Raw genomic sequence first — 14,991 nt, forward strand, 5'->3', positions numbered from 1 at the left:
ATATATGCTTCGAGGTTGTTACGTGTATTGCAATATTTACTGTTTTCTTTTTTATCTGCGAGCTATACATTGTATTGACGAAGCTATTGTTGTTATTTTAGAAAATATGCACATAGTTACAATAGCTTACTTCTTTTTGCAATTAAACACATGTTATCTGTTTTTATATTTTTAATACTTTATTTTTTGTTAGTAATTCAAAATTAATTTTGTTTTTAATAACGGCTGTCTATATATATAATCTCTTCATACATATATCAAAAAAGAAAATTACATTATTATCTTTAGAAAAAAATAATTTTAATTATTAATATATACATGAGAATATATTTATTGGCAACCAAAACAATTTTTATCAGATTATTGGTAAGTGATAACTTGATAGAAAATTTATTCATGGTCATGTAAATAAAAAGAACATATAGTCAAATAACGAATATAGCTCGCAGATTTTTAGATACAAGATTTTTGAAATTAATGTTAACTAAGAAGTTGAAAGATGTATAAACAAATATAATTACAAATTTTACAGATATGCACTGTTGAGTTAATTTTTATAGGAAAAAATTACGTTATGTGTTCGCAATATTAATTTCAGATGATACGGTTCTTTTCGATATTACTGCCTTAACAAACGACTATTTTAATTCGACAGAACAATGTGCGAAATTCTCAGGAATTATCTCGATCCCTTTCTACGCAGTGACGAGCAAGCGGAATCTTTTCCGTGTGCATGCTCATCAGTCTACCAGGGACAACGTGTTGAGGCATATAGGAAAACGAGGAAACTTCGCTACAGCGAATTTCCATTTAGAGAGATTTTGCGATACCCGCAGAGTCGGTGTAAGTCTTCACGGATTGGCGCAAGATAAGAACAACTTCTATCCCTTTCTTCTGCTGGAAATTGAAAATAAGTAGCTACAGATTGTATGATAATCTGACTTTTCAGCCATTCGCAGTATCCTTTGCCCTTTTGTAAACGAGACAATGCTTTGCAGAGACACAACGACTATTGGTTTCTAACTATTAATTATGCAGCAGAATACCGTTGTATTGTGTTTCTTAATTGTGTGAAAAAGAGAATATTTATGTAAAATATTATATATATATATATATGTGTGTGTAGAGCAGATTATATAAATGTTTTTGTAATAAGCAAAAATTATGTATGTATGATTTTTTGCTCCAGATTTATCATGTTGAATATTTTGTAAAATAATTTTGAATTTTTTCTTTAAAAAGTATACATTTTTTATTTTAATTAATATTAAAGTATATAAAGGAAGAGATGCTTGAATAAGAATATGCGGTTTCTAAAAAATTTATTTCTACGCATCTTTAGAATTAATTTTTATTAATCAAAAAGAAAATATTACAGATATTCTTAATATATGCATTATGTTTCATGAATCACTGCTATTTTTGTGACTCACTGTTGACATAAATGTGCTCTTTATCTATTACATAACCTGCTTTACATACAAATATATGTATGTAAGAGTGTCTGTGTGTGTGAAATGTTTTATTAATGAACGAATTTTATCGTAACATTTTTATTAATACTGCACATTAAGTTTATTTTTTTAAATATTTTAGAAATGACATTACGATATGTACAATACAATTATGCGTGTAAAGACACGCAGTAACAAATTGATAGTATCTATTAATAAAAGCCGATATATGCGAAAATTGCGGTTTCAGCGTGGTATATGTCCTTCGAAAGGTTTCAACGCGGGCCAAGGGTGAATTGCAAAGGGCGGTCCAAGGCCATTTATTATCCCTATTATCGTGCTTCTGACCTCACTGTCTGCTCCCTCAGGACTTGAACACACCTATAACATACAATCCCCTTTCACTCTCGACAATGCTGCCCTTGTCTCGCTATCGAAATATAGTCGACAGCATCGATAGTCTTGGACTACATGTTCGATTGCGTTTTATCGAACATTTGTCTCTCTACTATTTATGACAATTGGTTGACAATAAAATAGTCTACGGCCTACGGTTAAAAGATTCAATATTTGGTTATTAAAGATAGGAAGTAGCACAAGAGGATATTTGTTCGTAGTTATAGACATTGCTTTCCAACCATAAGTTTTTAAAGAAATAATTTTTTTAAGAAGAAAGAGAGACGCTTAAGAAAATTCTTACAAATATTGCCATATAACATATTATGTATATATGTAATCGTAATTCGTCTTTCAACATCTCTGAAACATTATTACTAAAATATATGTGTATATTATAACACCATTTTTGTGTGTAATTTTAATTTGGCATTTATTTATCATTTGTTATGATAGTGTCTAAATATTCTATTGTATGCTATAATTTTTATTTTCTACGTAGCAATATGTTAATAAGATTATTTACTTTTTACAATCAAACAATACAATAAATAGGCCAACTTTTGAGCCGAATAATTACGAAATTAAAAGATTTTTTATTACATCATATGCAAATAATACATAAAACTTAAAATTTTATCATAAACAATAAAATAAAAAATATGTGATAATACACCTGATACACCACTTAAAGAACCATACCGTGTAAACGTTTCGACAGTACAACTGTCTTCTTCACTACAAAAAATCCTTCGAAATAATAAAGAAACTGAATTTAAAAATTTCTTTATTTTCAGTTTCTTTATTATTAATAAAATAAAAAGTAAATAAATGATAATGATATAAAAAAATAAAAAATTACGCTAAGGCTCGTTTATAAATTACAATCAAACAATAAAATAAATAGGCCTTTTGAGCTGAATAATTACGAAATTAAAAGATTTTTTATTACAACATATGCAAATAATACATAAAACTTAAAATTTTATCATAAACAATAAAATAAAAAATATGTGATAATACATCTGATACACCACTTAAAGAACCATTACATAACGTATTAACGTTTCGACAGTACAACTGTCTTTTTCACTACAAAAAATCCTCCGAAATAATAAAGAAACTGAAAATAAAGAAACTGAATTTAAAAATTTCTTTATTTTCAGTTTCTTTATTATTTCGGAGGATTTTTTGTAGTGAAAAAGACAGTTGTACTGTTGAAACGTTAATACGTTATGTAATGGTTCTTTAAGTGGTGTATCAGATGTATTATCACATATTTTTTATTTTATTGTTTATGATAAAATTTTAAGTTTTATGTATTATTTGCATATGTTGTAATAAAGAATCTTTTAATTTCGTAATTATTCAGCTCAAAAGGCCTATTTATTTTATTGTTTGATTATAATTTATAAACGAGTCTTAGCGTAATTTTTTATTTTTTTATATCATTATCATTTATTTACTTTTATTTTATTAATGGATATTTTTGAGAATTCTTTACACTACCATATATGTAATTATTTGTGTGAATGTACATATGTATATGTATGTGTGTGTATATAATATCCATTGATAAAATAAAAAGTAAATATAATGTATATACAAAAACATATTACATTAGTCAATGTTTAATTTTCTAAATGTTCCTGAAACTCCAAACAGATCATCTGGATTTATTACAGAATTTGATCGAAGAGATTCATTAACTTTAACATTTTCTTGCTCCAGAAACCATTTTCTTCGTTCTTTCAATTTTGCTTGCCACATATCTGAAATATCATAAAAACTTGAAATATTCTTCAATATTTAAATTATGAACAGTTACAGATTATTAAATTTAAATTCTTAATAATTAATTAAACAAGTTTGTCACCAAAAATAAATAATTAATATTCAAATACATAATGATTAAAGAAAACATATTTTTTTTACTATATATAAATATATATTTAAATGAAATATTATCATTTATTTTCTAATTTTTTACATATCGCTTTAAATATGAAAATTCGAGATGTCAATAATACTACACATATGCATTTTTCAAAAACAATATTGTACCTGAAATAATATTTATTGATGATTGTTCACCGCCATATTCTATTGGTAAAAGATGCCTTGGTATAATCCCGTATAATGACTCTGCTCCAGATGTATAAACATGTATCTAAAATAATCGTAATTAAAATTATTATTTAATTATATTATTCCATTTCAATTCATACATACAAAATATAAAAATTATGTAATAATTACGCAAAAATTTTTATAATATCAATTGAATTTTAATCTATACTTACTCTGTCTATAAGCTTTGCTTTCATCACTGTTTTAATCATTGATACTAATAAATTGATAAAACTTGGTGCATTTATCATATAAAGTGCTTTGATTCTTGTACCAAATGATTCCTATAAATAAATTGATAGAATAATAAAAATTAATTTTTACAAAGTATACAGGATGTCCCAGAATTACTGTATCACACGTTAATGGGAGATTCCTGAAGCGATTTGGAGACGATTTTTCCTCAGCGAAAATGTCGAGAAAGGTCATCATTTTTTTAATGTTCTCAATTTTTGAAATCATGTATCTTTGTAACTAAGCCTTAAATTAAAATTCTATTAAAGTAAATTTTACCTGAAATTAACTAAAAAATGTAGTTTTGTTAATAATTTATTTTTACAAGGCTTACAAAAAAGCTTTTATTTTCAATCATTTATAACTCGAAAATTATTGGTGTCTAGACATTTTTGTTGAGGAAAAATCGTCTCCAAATCGCCTCAGGAATCCCCCATTAACGTGTGATACGGTAATTCTGGGACACCCTGTATATTATGTATATAGTAAAATAAATAATTTCTTACCAACATAAGATCCGTTTTTTTTAATATAGTTGGTGTATATTTTATAATATGATTGACAGTTAAATTGCTACAATCATAAATAATAACGTCGCAATTAACTATATCTTCCTCTATACGTGTCTCAAATATCATAGAGCAATATCTGTAATATTTAAAATAGTATATAATAGTATATTTCTTGATTCCATCTTGATATCTTAATTTACAAAGACGAATAATTTTATAGATATATATTATTCTATGTATATATATATATATATATATATATACACATACGTATTATATATAAAAAATATTATATATATATATATATATATATATATATATATATGTATATATATATATAAACTAGTTGTATAAAAATATCAACAATTAATCGTTGCTTATCAAATCTGATAAATATAATTCGTCTTAAATTGCTTTATTTGACTGAAATGATAAATATCTTATCCCGATATATTAGAAGAATACGCACGAACAAAAAGTAGCAACAGATTTTTTATGCATTTTCTTTTTTCATCGCGTTTTACCGAAGCTATCGATTTTAGCTTTTTCTCTCGATATGCATTGTTCAGAATAGTGGAACTGTAGTAGTAGAGGAAAGAGCAGGGCGTGAAGGTATCTTGTTTCTATCTCATTATCGATAATAGCAAGCACAAGAGAAGGGGGTTTGCATACTTAACTTGCACGGGGAGAGAGGGAGAGAGGAAATATAGACCGGAAAAAAAGATTTCAAAGATTGTGCGGAATAAAGCGAGAGATCCGAGAGTAATCGGCTGGATAACGCTTTGTGAAAGTGCTTAAACTGAAATCGCGGCATAATAACATTAAATAATAATTTCGTCAGTAGTGAGAATTATATTATCGCGTAAATCACAATAATTTGGAAAGTCATGCCACGTTTGTAGTGCCGCAAAAAATTCAATTATATTCTTTTTTATTTTATATTTTTATGATATGATAATTATATTATCTTGTAAATTTTTAGTTTCTTTAAAGTTTACTTTTACATCTTGTAATTTGTACATAATTTTTTTTTGTTTATGCGTGATCGTGAAAATACATGATAAGATCCGATAATTCATAAATTTTGTAAAGAAAATATTATGAGAAAATATATATATACCTATATTTACACGCTAGAAGAAAAAGTATTTGTAAAAGAAAAAATTGTTTTATCATAGCCGTATTCCAAAACTCGCTGCCAGTACTGAAAATCTACAATATATGTATATGAAGTAAACTATAGATTTTCAGTACTGGTAATGAATTTCGGAACGCCATATTATTAATACTGATCGTTTTACTACATACATATCTATATACCGTTGTTATATACATATTTATTATATGTACACTATGTTTAACTTAGACATTATACGTACTTTATACTTGCATGTATATCAAACATAGAGCTGTCATTGTGTATAAATCGAAACACATTTATTCTATGATTTTCTGGTGTTAATTTTGATAGAGTTATCCATTGTCTGAAATAAATAAATATTAATTAGGATATCTTCATATGAATTCTCTTCTTTCTCTCTCTCTCAACTGTCAAATTTTGAATGATATGATATTTTACATTAAATATCATTAAAATATGTAAAATAAGAATTCGACATTAACTCGTGATATGCTGTTCAGATACTTATGTATATGTAGTTACTTACAAATATGTACTTGTTTGACTCAAATCATTATTGGTTACTAGATCACGATTGGAGAAAAATTCCGGCATCAGATTACGAATAGTATAATGCAAATCCAAGCGTTTTTTGGCTTTTTCTAAATCAAATTTTGCACTGTATATGTAGTACTTTAGTCGTTGTTCAGAGATATCTGTGAAACAAAATAATGTTGGTATAGTACACTAAGATTTCATAATAAAAAAAAAATCATAATAGATGCAATGAAAAGTACGTTGGAACCCTGCTATCTGTCAATGTATATATGTACAAGGATACGTGGAATGTAGCATATTAATTTATCTATCGTAATAAAAATCAATATTTTTTCTTGTATTATATATACAATAAAATATACATTACATTCGCAATATATAAATAAGTACATATATTAACATTTAAACAAAATTGCCGTTTATTATTATTCCGTTTTTATGTTGCATATTTTATATGTATTGAAATAATTATCATTTATCTATTATTAAAAAAATCGTGATATTTAACACAAGTATATTTATTATAAGAGAAAATTTTTTTTTCAAATATTCAATTTTTGATTTCTGATCAACTTACCGAATACTTTGCATATATTCTCCACACTTATAATTACACTTAATTATGCATATATGTGTTATATGTTAGTTATATTTTTCATTATACATTAGTATATTTGTGGAATGTTTTTTCTAGATTTGAAGATGATATATAAATAAATTGGCAAATAAAATTATTTTTTTGAAATTTGAAATGCAAACCTTGAGGAAGATGGAGTTGCTGTTTCAGCCATAATCTAAATTTATCTAATAATTCTTCTAGAAGTTGTTCGTTTCCACCTACTTCTTCTAAAACTTCTTTCAGTAGTGGCATTTCAAGTTTAAGCATTTTCGTGATATTATTTGTTTTTTACAGAATTATGAGATGGACACTGAAATTATTGCAAATATTTTATTATATAATAATCATATTTGAATAGTATTAATGAAAGCAATTGTTTTTAACATATATGATTATTGAAAGCAATACTTTAGTATAAATTAGAGAGTTATGTTAATAGTTAACATAAACTTACAAATAATTGATAATAATATTTTTTTATATTTTTTAAAAGTATTCTTTTATAGTCTTTTTTTAAACACGTAAATATTTTTGTATACGTTATTACAGTACGCGTGTGTATACACTATTTCAACTGTTCGTTACGACGGCCAGTTCTCGACTGACCATATTTAAAATTCCTGACTGTCAGGAGCGTTGTTGTATTTCATAGCCTTTTTTATTTCTATTTAATGAGATGAGCTCATTGAATATATTCAGTTTAATAAAGTGTATGATTATTTAGTGACGCATATATATGTTTATGAAGAAATCTTGTTATTCCATAATTGTAAATTTAATATTTTACAATTATAGATTATTATAGATTATTAGAATTATAGATTATTTATATATTAACTATATCGCTATTTGATTGAAATGTATATTTTAAAAATTACAGTAAAATTTGTTTATTTGATTGTTTAATTTAAAATTATATAAATAATTGCTAAACAATTTCAAATTTTATTAATTTTAGTTAATAAACATTATGAAAAAAGATACAAAAGACAATATTTTATATCCTGCGATGTCTAATGAATTGTTTTAATTGTTATTTATTTGTTATTTTTTATACTTCTTATTTTTTCCTTCTGCTTTTGATGCTCTCGCTTAGTTTTATCTATATCTACAATTTCACAATATACGTGCACAATTTATTTCTACGCAGAATATCGCGTGTATCGGTCTGGATATTGCATCGAGTGCAATTATGTAAAAATTATGCTAATAGAAATTGCATAGAAAAATCTATTTATAATGCTAGTAAGAAGGATATAGAATGCAACAAGTCGATCACGGATAATTTCGATGAAAGAGAGTGAAAAGATAAAAAAAAGAAAAAATTTTAGAATCAAAGAAAAAGAAATGATTATAATGAAAAGAACTGTGTAAATATACCTACCTAATTATGTGATATTATATGTGTATGTAACATGTAATACCGTATGTGTAATAACTATTAATATTCAATAACTGTAATTATTAATACTTTCGTTTTACCTTGATCACTGCTCACTGATTACTGATTCCTTTTTTATGTTAGAACTCATATTGCAATTAATTTTTTTGTAAGTTTAATGTATTATTATTTCATAATTTTGTGATATCTGACCTATAAAAAATTTTGTGTAATTTATCAAAAATTTTGGATTATTTATTTTTTACATAGTGTATTTTTAAACTTAATTATGAAGATTTATTTGCAGCATTATAAAAGGTGCGTTTATGCACATGTACATATTTCATTACGTCATTTTTTTATAACTATTTAATATTACATTTGAATGTAAATTGTTGTTTGTGAACGATTGACATTACTTTAGACGTCATTTTAAATGTTTTTTTATCATAGAATTGTAAAAAGAATATGTATTTAATATCTTGATGCTTTATTTAAAAAAAAAAGATAATGTTTTATATATGGATATATATTAGTTAGAATAAAAAATGATATAAGAATATATAAAATAATATAAGATACAATATGCCAGTCGCATATTGTATCTTATATTATTTTATATATTCTTATATCATTTTTTATTCTAACTAATATATTTATAAAATTGTGCTCATTATAAGCGAACTGAATCGATAAACTTATCACTTAGTAGAAGCATTTAAAATTGTTTTAAATATACAATATTTTATTTAGAAATGTGAATGTTTATTATAAAATATTTGAAATATATAAAATATTTAAAAAGTAACGTTTTAAATAAAAAAACAAATGTTTATGTATATAGGAGAAGCTTAGTAATTTAGCGAGTTTTAGTTTTTTAATAAAAATATTTTAAAAATAGTCAATATATTTTTGGACTAAATATGTATAAAAACAACAGATTAACTGTAATTGCTGCTTGTAACAATATTTACAATGTTTATTTACACAAATAAAATAGAGATAGATTTGAAACAGAATGTAATTGTTTAATTAATAGGTTTCAATTGCTTTCTCTATCGCTTCTAAGCAATTACAAATAAAATTTAAATTTTTAGTTTGTATTCTCTCTTTCTCTTTCTTCTCTATATATCTTGATTTAATCATTTATAACAATTTCAAGACTAAAACTTCATTCTATTTACGGATACCATTCTAAATAGAAGATGTGTATTGTGGAATAGAAGAAAAGTAATATGATTTGTATATATTATGGTATACATGTATACGATTAAATCAGTCAATATCAAATATAATCCTCAAATAATGAAATTATTTATATTTTATTAATCTTTAATATTTGTTCAACTGGCACAATAAACGATTTTCGTGAAGATAGTTTATGACATAAAATGAGCACGATCAGAGAAACTATAATGTTGTATATGTATTTACGAGATTTATATCGGTCATATTTTTTATGTATTATTTTATACTTTTTGAGCCTCATGCTTTTTTACGCGTCTTTTTTCCATATTAATTGATTATACATTTCGATTATGCAAAAGATGTTGATTTTTAAAATGTCGACTAGTCTTACAAATATTTTTAAAAAAAGACAAAAACATGTAATATTTGTTTAATAAGATTTTCTACGTTCTTGTGTAGCTTAAAATACATCCTATATACATAAAATAAATACATAAAACATAACAAATTCCTATATACATAAAATAAATACATAAGACAAATATGTAAATTGTAATTGTATGTTGCTATTAAATTAAAATCGCTGCTTAAATGACTGCAATATGACTCGAATCACAGTTTTTGGTTTCTTTTTTTCTGTATTTATTGCTATCATTACTTTGTCTATAGATATATCGTCCCTGTATACAATCTCACCTTACTCTGTAAGACTTTTAATTAGAAGTTTCTTGGTGAAGTCGATTAATACGGCCTGATGTAAGATTACATAGACTGCTTAACGTGATAGTAATTTTGTAGAAATAAAGTTTTTGTTAGTAAAATGGGTCATAGTTAATGTATACTATTAAATATTACTTTTTTAAATGATTAAACTTTCAGTGACTTTAAACATTGCTAGCGGAGAAAAAAAGTCATAAAATAATTTATGATAATCATATGTGAAATTATAATTTTGTGATCTAATCTAATCGATTTTAATAAATTTAAAAAACCTGTATAACCTGTATTTTAATAAATTTAGAAAGCTTGTATAACTAGTTTTGGGTCAACTGTGCAGTGAAAGTTACCTTCCAGAAGTTATCTTGAGCGTAATATTTATTAAGCAACCATTTATTTTGACTATGTCAAATTATCACATTTAGCTTTTTATTTTAGGAAGCATCTTGCTAAAAAATTTATTATATTGTTGTAATATATTTAAAAATGTTTTTAAATAATATTTAACATTATACATTTACATCTACTGTACGTTTAGAGTATTAAAAATTATTGTATTTTATTACAACAACAATATATATTTTTAAATATATATTTTTAAAATTAAAGATTCTAACATTGAAAAAAAAGAGTTGTTAATTTTACTACACCTTTCAACTAAATTATTATTTTGTTAATTGAACATATATATTAGTATTTAAATCAAATATACATTTTGTTAAATTTAATATATTATATTTGATATAAATATTTTTTATGTTTAATTAACAAAATAATATTTAAATATGCTGTTTTCTAAGTCGGACAATAGAGTCAAAGAAACGAAAAATTAATTATTCGGAACTGTATCTCAATTTGAGATCCCAAAGTTCCATATATAAATTAATCTCGAAACTTACATATGGAGAAATAGGCGCGAAAAATATAGGTCCGAAAAGTCCGAAAAGAACTGGTTCGATTCCCGCTTCAGCGACTTTTCGGACCTATATTTTTCGCGCCTATTTCTCTATATGTAAGTTTCGAGATTAATTTATATATGGAACTTTGGGATCTCAAATTGAGATACAGTTCCGAATAATTAATTTTTCGTTTCTTTGACTCTATTGTCCGACTTAGAAAACAGCATATTTATATTCTTTATATTGAGAGCCGATAAAAATATTTATTTCTGAAAATAATATTTAATTGAAAATTTTAGTTAAGTTAACAAATGTTTTTTCAGTGAATACATTGAAAAACTTATATCGTAATATGTGAGGATGCAATTATGATGTTAATTACCGTTAAGTATATCAAATTAATATGGGAATATGTAGCGATGCCCTCCACTTGTAACGGTCATCGCTAATTACTCGGAATATCAAGCGTATCGAGAACGCGATTGAGTAGCTCGTCAACCATTAAGCATCCGAGTCTTGTTGGTACGACGCATCTGTCATGTTCATTGGCCGTACGTGTACAACAATCTACGTACATGGCCTGTACATCCATGTTCGCTCATTGTTGCTGCTTCACGAAAATGTTGTCAGTGGTCATTTTTCATGACCATACAGCTGGAAAATTGCTGGCACATTCTGTGGCTTTTGTGTTATATTTTTCTATTTACGGTCACCAAACATATTCAATTGTCATCAACTTTTCTACAAATAATATATATGTACACTCACAATTATGGAATCTTATTCTTCTTATTTACACATAATATAGGTTCAATAATACGAGAAAAACTGAAGACAATTTTAGCAATTGTTTTCAAAATGTTATTTAAAAACTTTCTTCATTATTATTTTATTATGTACTTATAGCAAATTCTTTTTATTAAACTTTTGTAGTTTTATAGATGTTATTTGTTTATTAATTACGACACTTTTATATTTTTAATTAATATCTCTTTATACTTATAATTCTGAAAAAATCAGATAAAGTAATTTAAGATTGTCGCTTTATCTAGCTTGAAAAAAACATTACTAGCGTTTCTATCGGCCATTTTATTCCCATATCCTTTTTCATTCCACGCGATCAGATCTTAAGAGAACGAGTTTTTAACGCGATTGCCGATTCATGAAGTGCGACAAATGCAGCTCTTCGTAGCAGGTCAATGCATCCGCTCAAATGTCAATATAGAAGGTACGGCCAGCATCGAACAATGGACAATTTTCCTTGCGCGCGGGAAGTTTCGTGGCCGTTTCCGACCACGATTAGATAGGGAACAAGGTAATGGCGGGAGGTTCAATCTGCATTTGTAATGACGAACGGGGAGAAGGTGACACAGTGTCTGACCTCGGTGTGCGGGAACATTGGCCATCTATTAACCCCCAGGGCCATACGCCCCCTCCCGATTCTCTGTCACGAGAACCATTCCCCGACTATCATCCCTTAAACGATCCTTATAGTCGAAACTATTCTTCATCGTTTTTCCATTTGTTATAAATATATGCGCTCATAGGAATCCATAAAAATTATATAGCTAGACAATGCGCTTAAAAATCATTACTGTGATTATTACTAAACATATATCTATAATCTAACCAAAAATAGATATGCTTGCGATGTATAGCCAGTAATTTTGTTAAATGAACCTGCGCTTAATAGCACTTTATTTGCAAATCGTTTCCAGTATTTCGGGGACGGTAAACGTAAAATTTCTGCAGGGTTCGCGAGGAAACAGTCTGTACCATCATGAGATTTCATCGCTAATCTCTAGCATTAACTTAGTGTCCAATTGGAAACCGCTGTAATCTAGTCTATATTACCGAATTTAATTCCCTTAACGAGATCTTGCTAGTCGAGTATTTCGATATTTTGGGCTGGAGAGTCATATCAATTAATTATTATTTTTGTTGGACTCAATTTTCACGGACTGGTCATTTATAGTGAATTTTTCTTGGTTTCTCTTTATTATCTTTATTATGTTACATTTTCATTTGATTACGAATGTTACGTTGTACATTTTTTATGGTTAAATTCTGTAATATTAATTTTTCCCTGCACGTACTTCGATAAACATTGCTTTTTAACATGTTAAATACATAGCGATCAAATTCACGTTCTTTTGTTAAATGTACTATATCGTACTAACATAGTCATTCTACTAATTATGCTAAAACAAGCGAGAATAGAGTGTACGCATACCAGCAAAGATACCACAGAGTCAATCAATGGAAGCACAATTAATTAGAGATTGTTGATTACTTGCTTGTTTATTATAATTTCATCAACTATTAGCTACTTTATAATTAATGTTAATTGGAAAGCTTGTCGTACGTTTTTTTGAACATTGTGATAATTTATATCAACAGTATTGTGAATTAGCAAATAGGATGCATACTTTTAATTTGTGACATGCACCAGTAGCCAAAAATTAAACACATAACACGAGTTATCTGCGCTTTACCTATTTTCGTATTTTTCTTCTTGAAATATTTTGCAAGACATAACTATTTTTACTTGTCATCAATATTTTAAACTTTTATATATATACAATATATATGTATATATATATATATATAGATTATGATAACGAGTTGATAAATCGAATAAATAAATATTTGTTTTGTTATTCATATAAGAAATACGTAAAAGAAAAGAAAATATATACGATACATGTATATTTTTATTTTCTTGTTTTACTTCTTACGTGAATAATGTAACAGATATTTGTTTATCAATTTCTCATATAATTTATCATAATTAGTTTTTTATATTTCTAAGAGATATAAAAAAAAGAGTGAGAATACGTATATTCAAAAAGTTGACCTAGATTGATTTTATCGTTGCGACATGTATGCGGCTGTAACACATTGCTTAAATATTTCACAGCATTGATGTATATTCATTAATTTCGTTTGCTTTGATATTTCCAGTTTTGTTCAATTTATAACGTTAATTGCAATACGCTGCAACAAATGTGGATCTTTTATAAAACGTTCTGTACAGATGTTTTTTATATGGTAAATCCTATCGCGTCAGATTTCTTTGCAAATGTTTTTTTAGAAAATTAATATTCAAAATGAAACAATAATATAGTATATTTCTCGCAAGCGTACCGCATTACTTTCGGATAAATTGCGGAGAAAAATCGCTCACGTATCTATTAACAATTAAATAGCGAATTAAGAAATAAATAGCAAATTTTTCACGTGAGCGTATTCTTCGCCGAAACTGTATCAGCTGGGATATCACTCTGGCGCCAGCATCACTCGAGATAAATATTTGACGAGTAATTCTAGTATCATGGCTATACCAGTCCTGATGAGCGATGCGCATCGCCGTCGGCCTCGTCTGTCTCAAATGTTGTTCCTTATATTACTTTGTAAAATTAAGAGCTTCGGTTGGCCGATGCAATTTTTTTATAAGGATGAAAAAAACCATTAAAGGTCTCTGTGTTGCTAAAATTTAATCTAACGAAGGAAATCGACCTGTTTTGTCGCATAATTCGTGGGGAAATAAAAATGATTTTATTTGTTATTTTTTTGCCGTCTATCATAAAGTTTATTTACTCATTTATTTTTCTCTTCTATCCTGTTTACGTCATCACCTGCGTCACCATTAAAACCAGCGAGAAATATAACCCGTTAAAAATTTGTTTTAGTGACATAATTAAAAAAAATGTTAACGTCACGTTTCCACGGAATGTTCTATAGAAAACCGAGAGGATGTAGAGCAATATAGATGACGAGACA

The 14,991-nt window shown here is 26.5% G+C and overlaps 1 protein-coding gene across 2 annotated transcripts; it reads right to left on the bottom strand.

Moving 5' to 3' along the window:
* Positions 1-3,228: 3,228 nt before the first annotated feature.
* Positions 3,229-7,612, bottom strand: LOC114941002 (retinol-binding protein pinta-like). 2 transcript variants are annotated; one of them, XM_029315819.2, is made up of 8 exons: positions 7,478-7,612; positions 7,164-7,333; positions 6,394-6,562; positions 6,106-6,210; positions 4,721-4,862; positions 4,154-4,264; positions 3,915-4,020; positions 3,230-3,622 (listed from the first exon to the last, which is right to left on the bottom strand). In XM_029315819.2, the coding sequence occupies exons 2-8, from the start codon at positions 7,288-7,290 to the stop codon at positions 3,471-3,473; spliced, it is 912 nt and encodes a 303-aa protein (XP_029171652.1). In that variant the 5' UTR covers positions 7,291-7,333; positions 7,478-7,612; the 3' UTR covers positions 3,230-3,470. The 2 variants fall into 2 exon arrangements, with proteins under 2 accessions (XP_085337645.1, XP_029171652.1); XM_085481519.1 differs by lacking the exon at positions 7,478-7,612 and having other exon boundaries at positions 3,229-3,622; positions 7,164-7,301.
* Between the last annotated feature and the right edge of the window lie 7,379 nt (positions 7,613-14,991).

Source organism: Nylanderia fulva, unplaced genomic scaffold, assembly GCF_048542155.1.
Source record: "Nylanderia fulva isolate GAGA-0341 unplaced genomic scaffold, ASM4854215v1 Scaffold10, whole genome shotgun sequence".
Lineage (NCBI taxonomy): Eukaryota > Metazoa > Arthropoda > Insecta > Hymenoptera > Formicidae > Nylanderia > Nylanderia fulva.